The sequence below is a fragment of the Plectropomus leopardus genome, chromosome 2, assembly GCF_026936395.1.
Source record: "Plectropomus leopardus strain MGB_pleo_1.0 chromosome 2, ASM2693639v1, whole genome shotgun sequence".
Lineage (NCBI taxonomy): Eukaryota > Metazoa > Chordata > Actinopteri > Perciformes > Serranidae > Plectropomus > Plectropomus leopardus.
Window position 1 is genome coordinate 18,834,036 of NC_142177.1, and position 16,191 is coordinate 18,850,226.

General features: G+C 41.2%; 2 protein-coding genes across 4 annotated transcripts; one reads left to right on the plus strand and one right to left on the minus strand.

Moving 5' to 3' along the window:
- Positions 1-297: 297 nt before the first annotated feature.
- traip (TRAF-interacting protein) lies at positions 298-5,571 on the minus strand. Its single transcript, XM_042503678.2, has 16 exons — positions 5,407-5,571; positions 5,048-5,166; positions 4,899-4,956; positions 4,734-4,817; positions 4,551-4,590; positions 4,346-4,473; positions 3,668-3,762; positions 3,115-3,228; positions 2,904-2,991; positions 2,727-2,816; positions 2,552-2,640; positions 2,295-2,450; positions 2,090-2,132; positions 1,906-2,010; positions 1,765-1,815; positions 298-962 (listed from the first exon to the last, which is right to left on the minus strand). The coding sequence occupies exons 2-16, from the start codon at positions 5,143-5,145 to the stop codon at positions 855-857; spliced, it is 1,347 nt and encodes a 448-aa protein (XP_042359612.2). The 5' UTR covers positions 5,146-5,166; positions 5,407-5,571; the 3' UTR covers positions 298-854.
- On the plus strand, positions 3,847-15,513 carry mon1a (MON1 secretory trafficking family member A). Of its 3 annotated transcripts, XM_042503659.2 has the most exons (7): positions 3,848-4,174; positions 4,921-5,010; positions 8,070-8,221; positions 12,033-12,416; positions 12,518-13,283; positions 13,398-13,545; positions 14,407-15,513. In XM_042503659.2, the coding sequence occupies exons 3-7, from the start codon at positions 8,098-8,100 to the stop codon at positions 14,545-14,547; spliced, it is 1,563 nt and encodes a 520-aa protein (XP_042359593.1). In that variant the 5' UTR covers positions 3,848-4,174; positions 4,921-5,010; positions 8,070-8,097; the 3' UTR covers positions 14,548-15,513. The 3 variants fall into 3 exon arrangements, with proteins under 3 accessions (XP_087943355.1, XP_042359593.1, XP_042359601.1); XM_088087229.1 differs by lacking the exon at positions 4,921-5,010 and having other exon boundaries at positions 3,847-4,174; XM_042503667.2 differs by lacking the exons at positions 3,848-4,174; positions 4,921-5,010 and adding an exon at positions 7,396-7,553.
- Positions 15,514-16,191: the final 678 nt, after the last annotated feature.

Sequence of the window (16,191 nt, forward strand, 5' to 3'; positions counted from 1 at the left end):
GTCTAATTTTTGTTACTTGACCACAATGTCCAACTCAGGTTTTACTGAAGGTCTTTTAAATAATGTTTTCTTGAGGATTTATTTCTCCTTCTGTGCTGGGTGCAGCCTTTTCAGTACTGATGGTTTCAGCAGTGACCATGTGCAGGACATTTTTCCTCACAGTGCAGGAGGGCTGAAAGATTCATGTTCTCATGTAAGAAAACACTGTTTGTACTGCCCTCTGCAGGAGAGCACCCCTAAATGTTTGTCAATTAAAGAACAGCCAAGAGGGAATTGTTTGTAGACCCCACACAAACCTTAATAAAAAAAATATTGTTTATTAATTGAATCGGTTTACATCTGGCAGATCCAGTCAAACTAAAAAATACCTAAAGTATATCCACATGTTGGTGTTCCAGGTTTTAAATAAAGATGGTATAGAGAGCAGACACATCAGTGATTACCAATGACAAAAAAACACAGCACTGACAATCGACTGCTTCACAGGAAGGTCGGTTTGTCTCACACACACACTCTCTCTCACACACACACACTCACTCACTCACTCACTCTCTCACACACACACACACACACACACACACACACACCACAAAACAAGAAAAGGCTCCAACACGGAGTCTGGTCCAGACACAGTCTCCACAGGAAAAAATGTACAGCATCTTGTCACCAAAAACTCAGCATCTGTTGTCAGGTGGGAGTCAGTCACTGCCTTTAGAGTTCAGAGAGTCCTGTTTGGTGCTGAGCGGCAGAACCGCTGCCAGGCTGGTTCTGTGTGCAGGAGCAGCACAAACACGCTACATCACACAGCATCCTGACTTTCAACTCCACATCCGGGGGGAAGGAGAGGTTAATATTTACTCCAGGAACCCATCCAGTGTCAGACAAGTAGCAAGCTTGGGTTGAGGCCTTGTTACCTTTTTCCTTTTAGCTTTCATCAGCGGGCGAATCTCTGATAAAGGAGACTGGAGCGAGGTGCTTAGTTAAGGTATGATGCACTTTACACATTGCTGTTTTTTTCTGTCTTAATCATTTACTGGAATGTTTATTTGCTGATGAATTTTCTCTTTTTCCAGGATTGTTAAAGCTGCAGTCATTTTTTGCCGACTGGGATCAGTGAAACGAGGTTTAATACAACAATAGGCAGCGAGGGCTAACATGATAGTGAGTATCATTGCCTCTGCATAACAAAAAAAAAGACACTCAACATATATTAACATTCAGCATCAACATTTGAACTCTGAAGCGCTCAATATGGCCATCTGATGAAGGCACCTAATATGTAAACTGTGTTTTGAGTTGTATCTGGCTCTTTTGCTGCAAAATGCTCCACTATGTTAACGACTGTGTCTGTCTGCCACTTAGAGCTGGGTAGGTCACGTGCAATAGGCTTATCATAGCAAATATAAAATGATCGTGTATATAAAATCTTGTATACCTGCACACTGTTCCAGGTGACACCCTGAACACAGGATCATAAAGGAAAATTAAAAAAATACAGGCAGAGGGCAGAGTCGCTGCAGATAAATACACAGCCATACACTTCTAGTAGGTTATAAGTGATGACTTAGAGGGATTACTTTTGTTTGATACCTATAATTATAGGTATCAAACAGAGGGTATACCTTCAAATATACCTTTAGTTGAATATTGCCCTGCAGCATGAATATTTCACTAAAAATACATCGACATCTCTAACATTAATGATCAGAATTAGTGATTAAATAAAGAAACGCACAAACGTTCCATATGACAAAAAAAGGATACAGGTTGGATGAATTTAGTGCGTCCTCCTAAACCATCGTAACCAGTTCTGACCTGAAACAAGAAATATTTAATCAAACAACTACAAGGACAAATACATTAAAACATTCAACCTGAAGTGCAGGAGCTGTTGAATGTACGTACAGCTCCGAGCTTCCTCTGAGGGTCCAACATGCTGCCGAGAGTCTTCTTTCTGAAGAGGAGGGAGTTCCTCATAAAAGGATCCATGGATCCATCCTCGTCTCGAGCCTGAGATAAGACAAAATATCGTAAGACATCTGCAACTCATTTTAAAATGGACCTGACTGAGTGACATTTACAAACCTACCTTGCTAAAAGATGAACTTTTCTCGTGTTTTGACAAAGACGACCTAAAAAGTAAAGCAGTAACATAACATTTTAAGGCGCGTCTACTTAATAATTTAGTGAACAAAAACAGATTTCAAAGTATTATGTTGTGAACACACAGCAGCAGCTTCCACATTTTAGATCAGAGCATCACACATATTCTCGCAATAAGCTACTGAACTCACGCTGGAGGATCGAGGCGCATTTTCTTGGATTGGAACTGTGACGGTTTCTTGGCCACATCATCTGGCGTAGTGACATCATAAGTCATGTTAAGGTCAATGTCCTCGCTGTCTGCGGGCTGGTGGAGGCGAGGCTGCTTAAGCTCGACTGGGGCCGGGCTTAAAGAAGGACACAGAAAAGTCATCAGTCAATCAAACATGGTTTATGTTTAGACGAGTAAAGTCTGTGGAGATTTCAGTCCGGTGGCAGAGCAACACACCTTTCAAAGACGAGCCGACTCAGGGCTTCGTTTGTCCGTGTCGGGGTGCTCAGAGTCCTCTGAAGAAACTCCACTTTCTTCTTCAGGCTCTGCGGACAGACAGACATGCAGAAATCTCAATCATGAATTACTCTGATACTGAAAAGAAAAAGCAGAGCTGGCAGATGTGCCTTACAGAGATCTCTTTGTCAGCATTGGCCAGATCGTTCTGCAGAGACTTCACGTCCTCTTTGGTATGATTCACCTCCACTGTGGCTTTGTGTAACTAAAATAACACACAAAACCTTTACTTCAGCGATTCCACATTCAAGACCTGATTCCTGTGTGTGGTGACGTACTAACATAACGTTACCTTATTGTTTGAGGAGAGCACTTCTCTCTTGAGCTTCTCGCACATGTCGTTTGAAGACTTCAGGCTTCCTTTAAGGTTATCATACTCTCTAAAAAAGGGAGGAGATGATAGTGAGTGTATCGTCAGTGGCGTCAGGGAGGCTGCATTCATTGGGACTAAAGCTCTACGACAGCGTAGTGTGAAAATGATGTGTCACTGTGACCCTCTTTACTTTTTGAGCGAGATGCAGTAGATGGAGAGCTGCTCCACAGCCGCCTGGCTGACACCCATATCTGTGATCATGGACTCCACCTCGGCTCTCTGGCCCTGCAACAACACATCCAGGCTGGGGCCAAACCAGCAGTTTTAGTGCAAAGCATGAGTGTTTTATTTCCAATTGAAGACAGTATTATGCAGAGACAGAATATATTTTGATACATTATTGTCACACTAAACTAACCCTAAAAAAATCTGATTGTTGTGTTATCATTGTTGTCATAAATTGTTTCTTTATTGAACTTATCTGACTGCTCTAGCTGAGGGAAATTAACAGTTAATCTTCTTTCTTTCCTTGCTTGTATATTATTGGAAATGATTTTTATTCAGCCCCCTTATCAGGCACAAATTTAACTTATGGAAGTTTAAGCCTATAGACATACACAATGTTTAGATATTCAAGACTGTCATTTTGTTTCCATATTTGTAGAATAGTCAATATTGTGATTTACAAACTGGGACCCTACCCAGAAGTTTAAATTAGACAGTACTTGTCTTAGTGCAGATACCTCTCAAAGGTTTTCATCTTGGTCCTGAGTCTTCGGGCTTCCTCCTTTGCGGCCTGAGTTTCATTCTGTTGTGTCTCCAGGTATGTCATCTGTTTCTGTCACAAGCAATTATACATGTTAGAGTCTTTTCTAGCAAGCCTTTATAATTTCCCATTTTTTGGAGGATCCCTCGAATGCATCCCCTGACCTGCCATCTCATTAAAGGCAGGTGTGAGAAAATTAGTTAAGACGCCAAGGAGGACACAGTCTTCAACTTTATTTCGGCCTCTAAGAAGGTTTGACAGACGCTATGGGATATCATATAACTCTTTGTGTTTTTTGGTCAATTCCGGTTTTGTAGTCTGATAAATCCGTTTTTTGCCCCATTTATTTGAACTTTGCTTGTTTTATTTTGGGGTATTTTGATTTCGTTTGAACGTGACAAATAAGTTCAGCATCACACAGAAACTCTCCAAACATCTGCAGTCAACCAAAACCCGAGGAACACAAAATCATCAACCAAAAACGGTGAGTAACAAAATACAGCGAGCTGGTCACATCCCACGTCGTCTGTGGGCGACTACTTCCAACTTATTTAGAGGCCGCAGATATACAAATAAACAAAAGGCGCTGCAGAGACAGTATGAGATGTGAGTCAGTATAAAAATGTGGTTAAATAACAGAAAACAGACGGCTTACTCTGAGGGCAGAACACAACATCTCCTTTTCCATAATCTCTTTCCGCACACTGTCCAGGTCTCTCCTCTGCTTGTCCACAGTGTCCCTCAAACTGTCCACCATCTTCTGTTTGTCCCGCCAGTCTTGCTCTACAATTTGATCAGACAGATGATGAACCAGTTTTGAAGAATCGGGCATCAGCAGCTACATTTCTACAGTTTCTTACCTTTAGAGCTTAAGAGCGCCTTCATGCGATCAAGCTCATTCTGACAAACAGAAAAACAAAAACACGACACGCGAAATCAAATCCGGATCAAATACAACAATCGCTTTGGCATTGAAAGTTGCACATTTTATGACTGACACACAATTTCTCTGCAAAAATCTCACACCAGATACTGATAAATACCTGTAAGCTCTCCGGGTCCGCAGTGCCCTCTTCTTCTCCACCAATGTCAAAGAACAGTTTGCTGATAATGTGTCTGGTGCTGACCTGCTCACAAAGCACAACAATATTTCATTTTTTTCTGTTTGGCAAGTTTAGTGTGGTATTTTTTCGTGTAAAGTCCTTTACCTGTTTTCTACACTGTGGACAGGTTTTGGTGGGGGCTGTCTGAAACCACTGGAGAAGACTGAAGAGAGAGGAGGGAAGGGGAATTATAAGCCATCAATAACATGCCATAAATGTGAGTGCTTTAGATTTTACTTTCTGTGTCGGGTTACCATTCATAGTGGAAAGTGTGTCCGCAGTGGATAGCAGCAACATCTCTGGAGTGATCGAAAAAGTCGGAGCAAATTGTGCAATATGCTCGGATAGGCATCTTGCTGTCACAACGATTACCCTGTTATAAACAGACCATACACCAATATTACTTAACACACAGTGTTCTGCTGCCTCTGAACATAACTGTTTGTGCTAACGAAACTTGCTTGACTAAAGATCTAATGTTTGTTGTTAATATCTCGCGGTTATAAGCTAGCAGTAACACATAACTGGTCGCGCACTCGTCAACATGTTGCTATGCTAACGCGAGTTAGCTTCGGTTAACGTTAGCTCTCTTATCAAAAGTTGCCATACTTACGAAACGAAGACGTTAAGTTACTGCGCAGACATGAGCGACGAGATCAAGCATCCTAATCTTACGGGGAATATGACATTTAGGCGAGTTATTATTCAGTGACTCTTTGAGACGCGACCCTGCGTTAGTTAACGCGAACACAATAGTTGTTCCGTTTCCGCGCTGTACGTTCAAACGCAAGCCCCGCCCCCTACGCTGCATTCAGGTGCTGCTCGGACGCGTGTAGATAAAATAAATACATTTGTAAATTTATAATAAATACCTGTGTATATGTCTATGCCTGTACACCCATTTTCTTGAAGATGACTTTACGAGGTATTTAAAGACGATTAACTTTGTAAAACCACAGAAAAATCAATAAACAAACAAAAACACAACAATGCCTTTGAAACATAGCGTTTTCCCCACAATCTGTTTATTGATTTTTTTTTTTCAAATAGAACAAAGACAGTAATAACTGATCAATCCAACAGAGAGGAAACAAAAGCGGAGGTAGTAAGTAAAATAGAAACAATACAAAACCAAGATAGGACTTAGAAAAACAAACAACACATATCAAATCTAGTACCCACTCAAAAAAAATAGTAATGACATTTTAAAAAAAAGAAGGAAAAATATGTGTATAATGATAATGCTTCTCTTAACTCGTGGCAATTCGCAACACCCTGTGGCATGCTTGCAGCACTTACTCTGCAGTTAAGACATGTCCCCATCCACCTGCTGTCAACTAAGGTGGAGACAAATTACCCGTGTGCAGGACAGGTCAGCAGCCATAAATCAGTTTTAGCATGATTATGTATCAAGCATGTTAATCTTATTTTTCATGTTTTATACTGAGTATTTACACCATAAAGATCTTTCTTCCTGTTTGTATAAGAGGGTGTCACAGGGTGCCACGGAGTGCCAGAGGGTGTCACAGGGTGCCACTATTTTGTTGGTTAGGGTGTGTAATTTCTGGCACTGCATGGCACCCTGTGACACGCTGTGGCAGCTTGTGGCATCCTGTGGCAAACTGTGACACTCTGGTAATAAGGGCACCCCCTGGCATTCTCTGACATTAGGACACTGATGCAGCTTTGCCATGGCAAGCTGCTGCAGCCTGCTGCAGCCTGGCGCCTGCCACAGGCTGTCTAAGATTGCCACAGGCTGTCTAAGATTGCCACAGGCTGCCACAGGGCTAGTGCCACTGGAAGAATCTCAGTGCTGCTGTGGTTGAAAACAGAGAAGCTAAAATTCATCAGGGCCAACCAAATTAACTCCTTCGTGATTAATTTGCAATAAATAATTTTTTGTTTCCATAATTATATCTCGTTCACACACACATTCACTGTGAATGAAATATATGTTTTACTGATAATTATGTGTTTTTTTAACACAGACAAAGTATTTTCGTAATTAATTCATAGAATATTTTTAGACCAATGAGAACTTTTGTTCCAGGTTTTTCATCATTCCACATAAATTAATTACTCATTCTCAAGTAACGGGTGGATGATGTTTATGTTTTATTTATGATAATAGAACTCTATTATTTTTTATGTATTCCCTCAACAATTATGCACTGGTTTGTCCTAAAGGAATATGTATTTATTAATGTCACATGAAGTTGTCATTTTTCGATTGCTTTATGCGCAGTATATAGACCCCCAAGACAACAGATTAAAATAAGCGTTGCACTTTGTCGGGTGCGATACATATATTGTACACTGTCCCTGTTTTACATATACCAAAAAGTGAAGTACATTCAAGTATCCCAATAATGTGCTCGTACAGTTGTCTGATGTCCCGAGTGCTTTGAATGCACCGTCAAGATCAAATATTTATCTAACGTTAACTGTTTTGTGAAATAACAGCACAAACTACATCATGCAAGTATGCAACATGGAGCTACCAGATAAATTCACAAATATTTCACTAATTTCTTCTGTTTTTTCGAATCAAACCTGCCTGTTTACCGCTCTAAAGGAAATCTCTGGAAGAGAACTTCATATCCCACAATTCCTAGCTCCGCAACCTAACAGGGCATGTTGACGAGCAAGAGAAACTACTTCAGTCTTGTCACTGCTTGTTAGCTAACGTTAGTTGCTGTCAACGTGACAAGCCAGTTGTGGAGCACAACGATCAGATGCAGACAGCTCCGGATATGAAAGGTAATAAATTTGGAAATAACTGAACAAATCACGAGAGATCTTTTTCACAATGAAGGCGGTGAAACCAGAGTAAGCTAGCTTTAGACACTGTGGACCATCTGCTAAAGTTAGCTATCAAAGTGACCGTTAGCCTTTGAAGTTTTCATCGTCATACCAGATGTCTCACTGAAGCGGAAGACTAGGAGACAAGAAAAGAGAAAGACTTATTTAAAAATGCATGGTGGAAACACGAAGGGGAAATGTTACTCTAAAGAGTCTCTTATTTTGTCTTCAAAATGTAGCATCAACCTAGCCATTGCTCAAAGCAACATAATTAGGACTCAGCTGTAGTTCTGACGTCTCAGAAAGTTTGAAGGGTTAATGTCAGACCATAAAATGTCAATGACGTGCACGGTGGTGATTATGTCATAATTATAGCACATCATAACCAGCTGGATCTTCAATCATAGGCTCAGTCACGAAGCTGTTGACCTTTGGTCCCATAGCTCTCCCTCTGTGTGTCCGTGTGTCCTGCAGCTGTGAACCCCTGACATAAATAGCAGTGATGGATGGAGAAGCCCAAAGGGTGACTGCGTCCTGGGAGAATGGCACTCTGGCTCCGGTGGACCGCCTTCGCTCAGAGAGGGCAGAAAGTCCCACACCAGGTCTGGTGGAGGGTACTGAACCAGGTGAGGCTGGTCCACACTCAGCACTCAGTGCAGATTGTCAGCAGACAGACCTATACTGTAATTTAAGTTTCATATAAATCTGAATCTCATCGGCTTCTCATCTCAGCCATGGCAGAAGGGTTGTCTCTCTTCTCCTGTTAAATATACTGAAAATGTGTTGTGTGTGAACTCACAATTATAGGCAGTTAACAGCAGGCACGTCCAAAGTCCAACTCAGGGACCTATCATGGGCAAAATAACTAACCTACATGTAGCCTACCACACGATTTTGGTTTTTCAAACAAGATCACTTCTTTTTTTTCCCCATTCACCTCATGATGGCATGACTATCATACAGTTTGTAAGTTGTTTTCATAAGCAGAGGGTGAGCAAGCAAACACACAGTTAGGCTACCTTACTGCAGATATTTCCTGTTAGCAGACATAAACAAAGCAAAGTTGTGGTGTCAGAAAAGGTTGATACACTTGAGGATTGCGATTTTATTCTGAAATACACAGTATGGATTTGTAATTAATGGTGGTGTACTATGGTGTTTTGTGACTCTTGTATCCCCAGATTATTGCCAACACACAGCCTTTCAGCAAAGAAGTGTAATGTATACAGCCAGGGAGTAAAATCGGCTTCTTTTTTAACAAGAGATGAAACAGTCGAGTTTGTGACTGACTTTTTTTTTCATCAGAGCAAGTAAATCTCAGCAATTAGCCACCATCAATGAGAGTTTTGCAGCCATTTGCTCTCTGTGTTTACGAACGCTCGCAAATCTCTTGCATTATATTCCAAGTCTCATTTATCCAGTATTACGAGCAAAACTTTACATCCGTGAAGACGCATCAAAGATTAAATTCAAGCCATCACTCCCAAGTTTTATATTTTGCCAGTCTTCCGATTCACGAGCTAAAAATCTGAACAACAAAAGGACCAAAACCAACTGTCTTCATTTATTAAAATAAAAAAAAAAAATCAGGAGCTGCTATTTCCCCATCAACTGTTATAATTGAGATAGTTAAAGTCCGAGAGAGTCTGTCTATCAGCAAGAAACACTTTTTACTGGTAATTTTCTTTGAGTCACATGTGAGGCTGATCGGTCCTGGTCATCAGGTTTCATGACAAACAGAATTTACATTTTCCCTGAAACATTTGGTCTTATAAATATTATATTTCCATTGTTTAAAACACACCGTGACCATATGCTGGATTATTGAATAATGCATTTACAATCAGAAAATAAATAAATAGCCTACAGATGCCATTAATAAATACCCTAAATAAGATAAATGTAAACGGGGACACAGTACAGTATAAAAACAGCGCGCAGGCTGTTGCTGTGTTTGTTAAACAGAGAAACTCTGCTGCTCTGCCACTGACAGGCCGGCATCTAAGTGACATAAACTCCATTGAAAGTCTCTCCAGCTGTTGAAGCCGACTGACAGCTGATCCAGCTAAGATCAGCTGCAGTGCCGCTGCGTTACGCGCTGTGCGTATGGCACGGAGGGCACACCAAAATACACAATATGATGATCATCAATCATAATCATGAGTATTGCATTAACTCTGTCAGTGAAGGCCCTCTCGGACACAACGCTGCTGCTGCTCGTTCAGTGAACGCAGCAGTTGAAGGCCATGCTTGATTTTCCGACTTTTCTTCAGTTATGTGTGAGCATCACATTATGCTTATTGCACCCAAACTACCAGCAGCGGCCTCGATCAGTCGTCACTTCATGTGATGGTTCAGAGGAAACAATTTCTCACATCTCTTAAAACGTATCTGCTCGTTTCCTCTCTCCTCTCATGGTTTCCTTACATCCAGACAACCTGAATCATAGAAATGCTCTGAATATTGTAAAGAGGTCCTTTAAGTGTCCCCCATGAGATTATATTACAAAACATCCAAAAAGTTTACAGTACACGAGTATAACGTTTACAGTACAACAGCATCCCTTATACAAAGAAGCAGTTTCCAGTGGGGCTGCTCATACATCAGCCCACGGATACTGAGAGATCCACTGCCTTCAATTCGAATTAATGACTCTTTTGCAGACTGTAACGACACACAATTAAACCTTTTGTCATTTTCTCATTGGTGTTTGGCCAAAATTTAGTTTCTGATTGTTACCACATTAAAGAAAAGAAAAGAAAAGATTTGTGGCGGACTGGTTTTCAGTCAATACTTAAGTGAAACAACATGCCCAAAGTATGACAGTAATACTTGGGCAATACTTGGGTATAGACTACAGTTCTCCATTTTACAATTTTATAATCACGCAGTGTTATGGGAAGGAGTGTGTGTGTGTGTGTGTGTGTGTGTGTGTGTGTGGGAGAGAGCGAGAGCATGAATATGCACATCCTGTTGTGCAAAGAAATGTTGAACTTGTGATCTCAATACCGTGTTTTTGTACTCTGCATGTCAAATTGTTGTTTTAGGGGAATGTGTTTTTTTTTGTGTTTTTGATCTGAAAACGATTGAATTGACAGAAGCACCTGAATGCGTCGTTAGTTTTGTGCTCTGTGAGACTACACTGAATAATAGTGATCATCTCTTTGTTCAGGAGACAAAAGGTTTAAGTTATTAGGAAAGCCTTGTCACACTAACAGTGTGAGACATATACTGTGACGGACACATCCTGACTGAGGTCTGTGAAAAAGTGTCTCGGTTAAAGCATGTCAGCAGCTGCACAGATATGTCACATCCAGCTTGAACAAATCCAACTCTGACAGGAAAAATGATGTAACTTTCCTGGATTATATCTACTGAGTCTTGAGATAAACACGGCATTTTTGCAGTTTCTCTCTGAGTCATTATCAGACTTGTCCTTTCTCTAAATTAGATGAGCCGTGACCAGAGTCTATTCATTTCTCTTATCTTGACTCCGCTAAAAAGCAATAGCCAAAAGTAGGACAATGCTTGTTTTTTGTCATAAAATGTTCATTAATAGACCAAATAAAACACTGTGTTTGAGGCTTATCCTGGACTGGGAGTATTATCGGGCAGTGTTCAGGGAGGATAGGTTTTCTTATGTGGGGAGTTTTTCTTATCTTTCTTTTTCTTTTCTTTTTTTAGTATAATGATAAAACCCTACATTATAAATTGACATGGCATAGTACAAGCATCCAAGTGTACATTTCTGGATCATTTACCGGCTCTTTCTGCCACCTTTTTTTGGCCAACATTATCCCAGTTTGGGACCGTATCACCCACCGTTTTGGAGACAGTCCTGGATGGTTACCATAAAAAATATCTTCGGAAAGCGGATGTGCGCTGCTCTGCAGAGTTGGGGAAGTTAAGCAGATGTAAATTTGCCAACCAACCGGTTTGTCTTCTTCTTGGAGTCCTTGTCCTGTAAACCTGAAAACTCTTGTTTAAGAAACACTTCAGATAGAGTATGAATCTCACCTTTTCATTGAAGCTTCTTTTGAAACTATGCAAAGAAAAAAAGCACACAGGCTTGCACAACTCAGACAAAGGGACGATTTATACTTTACATAACCTGTTGTTTGGTGGTTTTTATTTTTACAAGAGAAAAGACTTAAAGAATGAGGACTAAGTGGTTGATTTGGCAAATGTATGCCCGGTTAACCATTCCACTGCCATTAAACAAAGCCACTTCCCCGAGCTTTTTTACGGGAACCACTGGTGACCGTCACCCATGCCGTGGATGAGATGTTCCTGAGCCGGGCAACAGATGCAAAACAGACAACCAAAAAAAGCCTCCGACGGTGCTTTATTGTTTTATAGGCTTACTTATTTATTCTTATCCATCCATATCTTACTCTGACAAACATTTGACAGTCATTTGTCCCTACTTTGACGCAGGTGCCGGTCAGAAGAGTGCTATGTTCGTCCATGCACAGTCTTTCGAGGATCTGACCGCTGAGGCTGAGGAAGAGGTTCAGAGAGATGCCGAACTGGACCAACCAGGTGACTGTTCAGAGGAGCTCAAGGTGCTGGTGGGAGAGAAAACCATAGAGGAGCAGCACAACAATGACATCACATTAGAAAGCAGGACTAAAGAGGAAGACGTGTCCAGTGAGGCGTGGAGGAGCCACAAAAAACACGTGTTTGTGCTGAGTGAGGCTGGAAAGCCAATTTACACTCGCTACGGCACGGAGGAGGCTCTGTCCAGCACCATGGGGGTGATGATGGCTCTTGTATCCTTCGTTGAGGCCGAGAAGAACATCATTCGTTCCATACATGCAGGTCAGAATATACTCTGGTTTATAGCTAAAAATAAATAGGTCAAAGTGCTTTTTTGAGCTTTGTTGAATCTGTGTAAACTATGTCAACATTTTGTTTGTCAGATGGCTGTAAAGTGGTTTTCCTCACCAAGAGCCCTCTGGTGCTGGTGGGTGTGTCCCGAACCTGTCAGACAGACAAGGAGCTGCTGCGGGAGCTGCAGTACATCTACTATCAGATCGTCAGCCTGCTCACCCTCACCCAGCTCAACCACATCTTCCAGCACAAGCAGAACTACGACCTCCGCCGCCTGCTGGCCGGCTCCGAGTACCTCACCGACAACCTGCTGCATCGACTGGACCGAGACCCTGGCCTGCTCCTCAGCGCCGTCACCTGCCTGCCTCTGGCCAGCTCCGCCAGGGACGTTGTCTCATCGAGCCTGCAGGCCGCCAAATCCAAGAGCCTGGTGTTCTCCATCCTGCTTGCGGGCGACCGCCTTGTTACTCTGGTGAGGAAAAAGGACCAGTTCCTGCACCACATAGACTTGCACCTGGTCTTCAACCTCGTCGGCTCCTCCTCGTCCTTTCGAGAGGGTGAAGGCTGGACGCCAATCTGTCTGCCAAAGTTCAACACTGCTGGATTTTTCCACGCTCACATTTCTTACCTGGAGCACGCGTCCGAGCTCTGCCTCATCCTGGTCTCAACCGACCGAGAGGACTTTTTTAACATGTCCGACTGCAAGCAGCGGTTCATGGAGAGGCTGAGCAAGCGCAGTGCCTACCAGGCCCTGAAGGAGGCGCTAAAATGTCCCAGCTACTCTGTGGAGCAGGTCGGCATCCCGGAGCTCAGGCACTTCCTGTACAAATCAAAGAGCTCAGGGCTGTACACCAGGTGGGCAGGGCGTCCGCTGAAGTTTACGTGTGTTGAAATGAGGTCACAAACATGCCAAATCCTTGACTTTGAGTGCAAATCTTGACAAGATACTCTTTATTTCTTTTTATCCAGTCCAGAGTTTCCAGAGGTGTACCAGTCTGATGAAGAGCAGGAAAGGCTGATGGGATTGTATCAGGACCTCCACAGCCACTTGCATCATCCAACCAGACCTCTCCGCTCCTTCTACCGCTGCAGTGAAACTGAAAACATGCTGGCATGGGTGAGACGAAATGTGTCCGGTCTTTTGCAGTATTTCACATTTTATACAACTGCTCCGTCTTAATTTTCACAACAGAGTTTTCAGTTTCACACAGCATGAAATTAGGAAATACGTCATCCACGAAACTGATCAGAGCATCACAACGCTGTATATGTTGGTCACTGAATTGAATAATTGTTGCATAAAAAGGTTGTTATCTAAAAATGCTGTCAAACAGTAAGAACTTTTTTATACAAATTGTCTGCAGTGATCATTTCCTAGAGATTTATATTAAGGGACAGTTCATCCACAAATCAAAAATACGTGTTTTTTCTCTTTCCTGTAGTGCTGTTTATCAGTCTTGACTGTTTTGCTGTGAGCTGCTGAGTGTTGGAGATATCGGCCTTAGATATGTCTGCCTTCACTCCAACATAGTGGAACTAGATAGCACTCGGCTTGTGGTGCTCAAAACGCCAAAAGAATTTATTTGAAAAACTCAACATCAGTGCCTCTTTCCGTAAATTGTGACCCTGTTACTCAAGATAATCCACAGACCTTGTTATGAGCAGTTTCATTTAGGAACTATTTTCTTTGTACCAAACTGTACAACGGTATCACTGCACAGAAGAAGCATTCATCTACTGCTAGGTCACCTCGCACCACTGAGCTAGCGAAATTTAAAGCTCAGCGTTGGGCCGACATTAGTGATTACATCTTCACCGTCATGAACGTGAGCCTCTCGTCCCTGAGAAGATGCTCGAGTTCTGCGACGTGATGCGTTTAGTTTAGCTGATAGGAAATAGTTTCTTCATGAGACTGCTTACGAGAAACTGGGGTATGATTTCTTTTGTCTAACCCTCTTGATCTTCTTCTTCCCTGCAGGTGACAAGTGGCTTCGAGCTCTACCTCTGCTTCAGCCCACTCGGGACCAAGGCTTTGGCTGTGTCTGCTGTCAACAAACTGCTGAAGTGGATCAGGAAGGAGGAGGATCGCCTCTTCATCCTGAGTCCTCTCACATACTGAGCCCTCGCTGCCGGCTCACCTGAAACAAGAAGCGTCGCCCTGAACCTCGATTGGCCCGGTGCTAACGACATCTGCAGATGACGCAGTTCAGTGTTCACGGATGATTGTCAGAGCTACGCTTTTTTCCCCCCCCTTGCTTCTGGGTTCCTCCTCCTCACAAATTTGTGATGATGTAGATTGTGCTCTGAAGGTACGTTACAGCTGTATTTTATCTGGCTAGATTTTTATACATTTGGATAACAACAACAACAGATGGAAGCAGCATCAGCCCCATCAATGACAGAATAACAGCATGACCGGCGGGGTTTTTACGCAGCTAAAGTTGTTTCATAAATGATTATTTTACTCTTATAGACCTATAATGCCTCTTAGAATATGAAAAATGCTGTTTTCGTTTTATAGATGCTCAGTTCTTAAAAATCAAGAATAAAATCCGAAAATTTAAAAAAACTGGAATTTTCCGAGGACTTGCAGTAGAATGTATTCTCATGTTAGCATACTGTCAAAATATGGGTTAACCACATTCCTGTTGTGTTTTATCTTTACATGATGACCAATAACTGTAAGAACCATTGTCATTTTGACCTCTATGCACTTTGTTTATGCAAAACGCACTCCAAGAGAAATGTGATCATGAGTCTGTTTACTGCTGTCATTTGTTTGTGTTTACATGTATTGTTCATTTCAGTCTTAATTTCAGTCCATTAATCTTCCAGTGTCCATGAAAAATTTCGTTTTTTGCCATAATACTAATTAAAAAAAAGTATTGTATGAGATTTTACCTGCTTGTGTCTAATCATAAAGGTTCAGTGTGTTTCATGGGATTCTGCTTCAGGAATCCAGCGTTGCCACATTTGCCTCCACTAATCATGCCTTAACTAATGGTCATTGTACAAAGCCAAAATGGCTGCGGCACAATTCCATAATTATTAAATATAAGTAAATAAAATGCTTGTAAAAAAAAAAGGACTCAGATTGTGTGTCTTGCTTCACTGTGACTTTTGCCTTTTCTTACTCTTTTAGCAGGTATTGATTATATGTTTGTTATTAATTAAAGTCTTTTTTTTGTAAAGTAAGTAGTAACTCCATCTGTCAGATAAATGTAGTTAAGTAAAAAGAATAATAATTATGTCTGATATGAAGTGTCTGTACTTAAGTAAATGTACTGTTTTCCACTTACTACCAATTTTAAGAACCTTATGTAATCCCAGAATAATAAGAAATATTTTACTTTTTTACTTCAGTACATTTATCTTAAAGTTAGCTACTTTACAAATTAGGATTCGCATGTAGAAAGTTTTTTAGAATATGATGTGGTTTTGTTGTAAACTATCCAACAGTTTATGGTAAAGGGAAAATGATGAGACAATTATTAAATTAGCTGATCAAATGAGAATTCATTGTCAATTATTTCTGTACACTTGAACATTTGAATCATTTTATAATTTATTTTGAATAATTTTGAGTATTTGATGTGCTTTTTATTGATTATTATAACTTAATTTCATTCATTTTATGCATTGAGTACTTTCACTTTTAATACTTCAAGTACATGTTTCTTCTTATATCTACTTCCTTTTACGTTAGTACTGACTGTATTTTCACAGTGTGGTATTAGTACTTTTACCCAAGGATCAAAATATT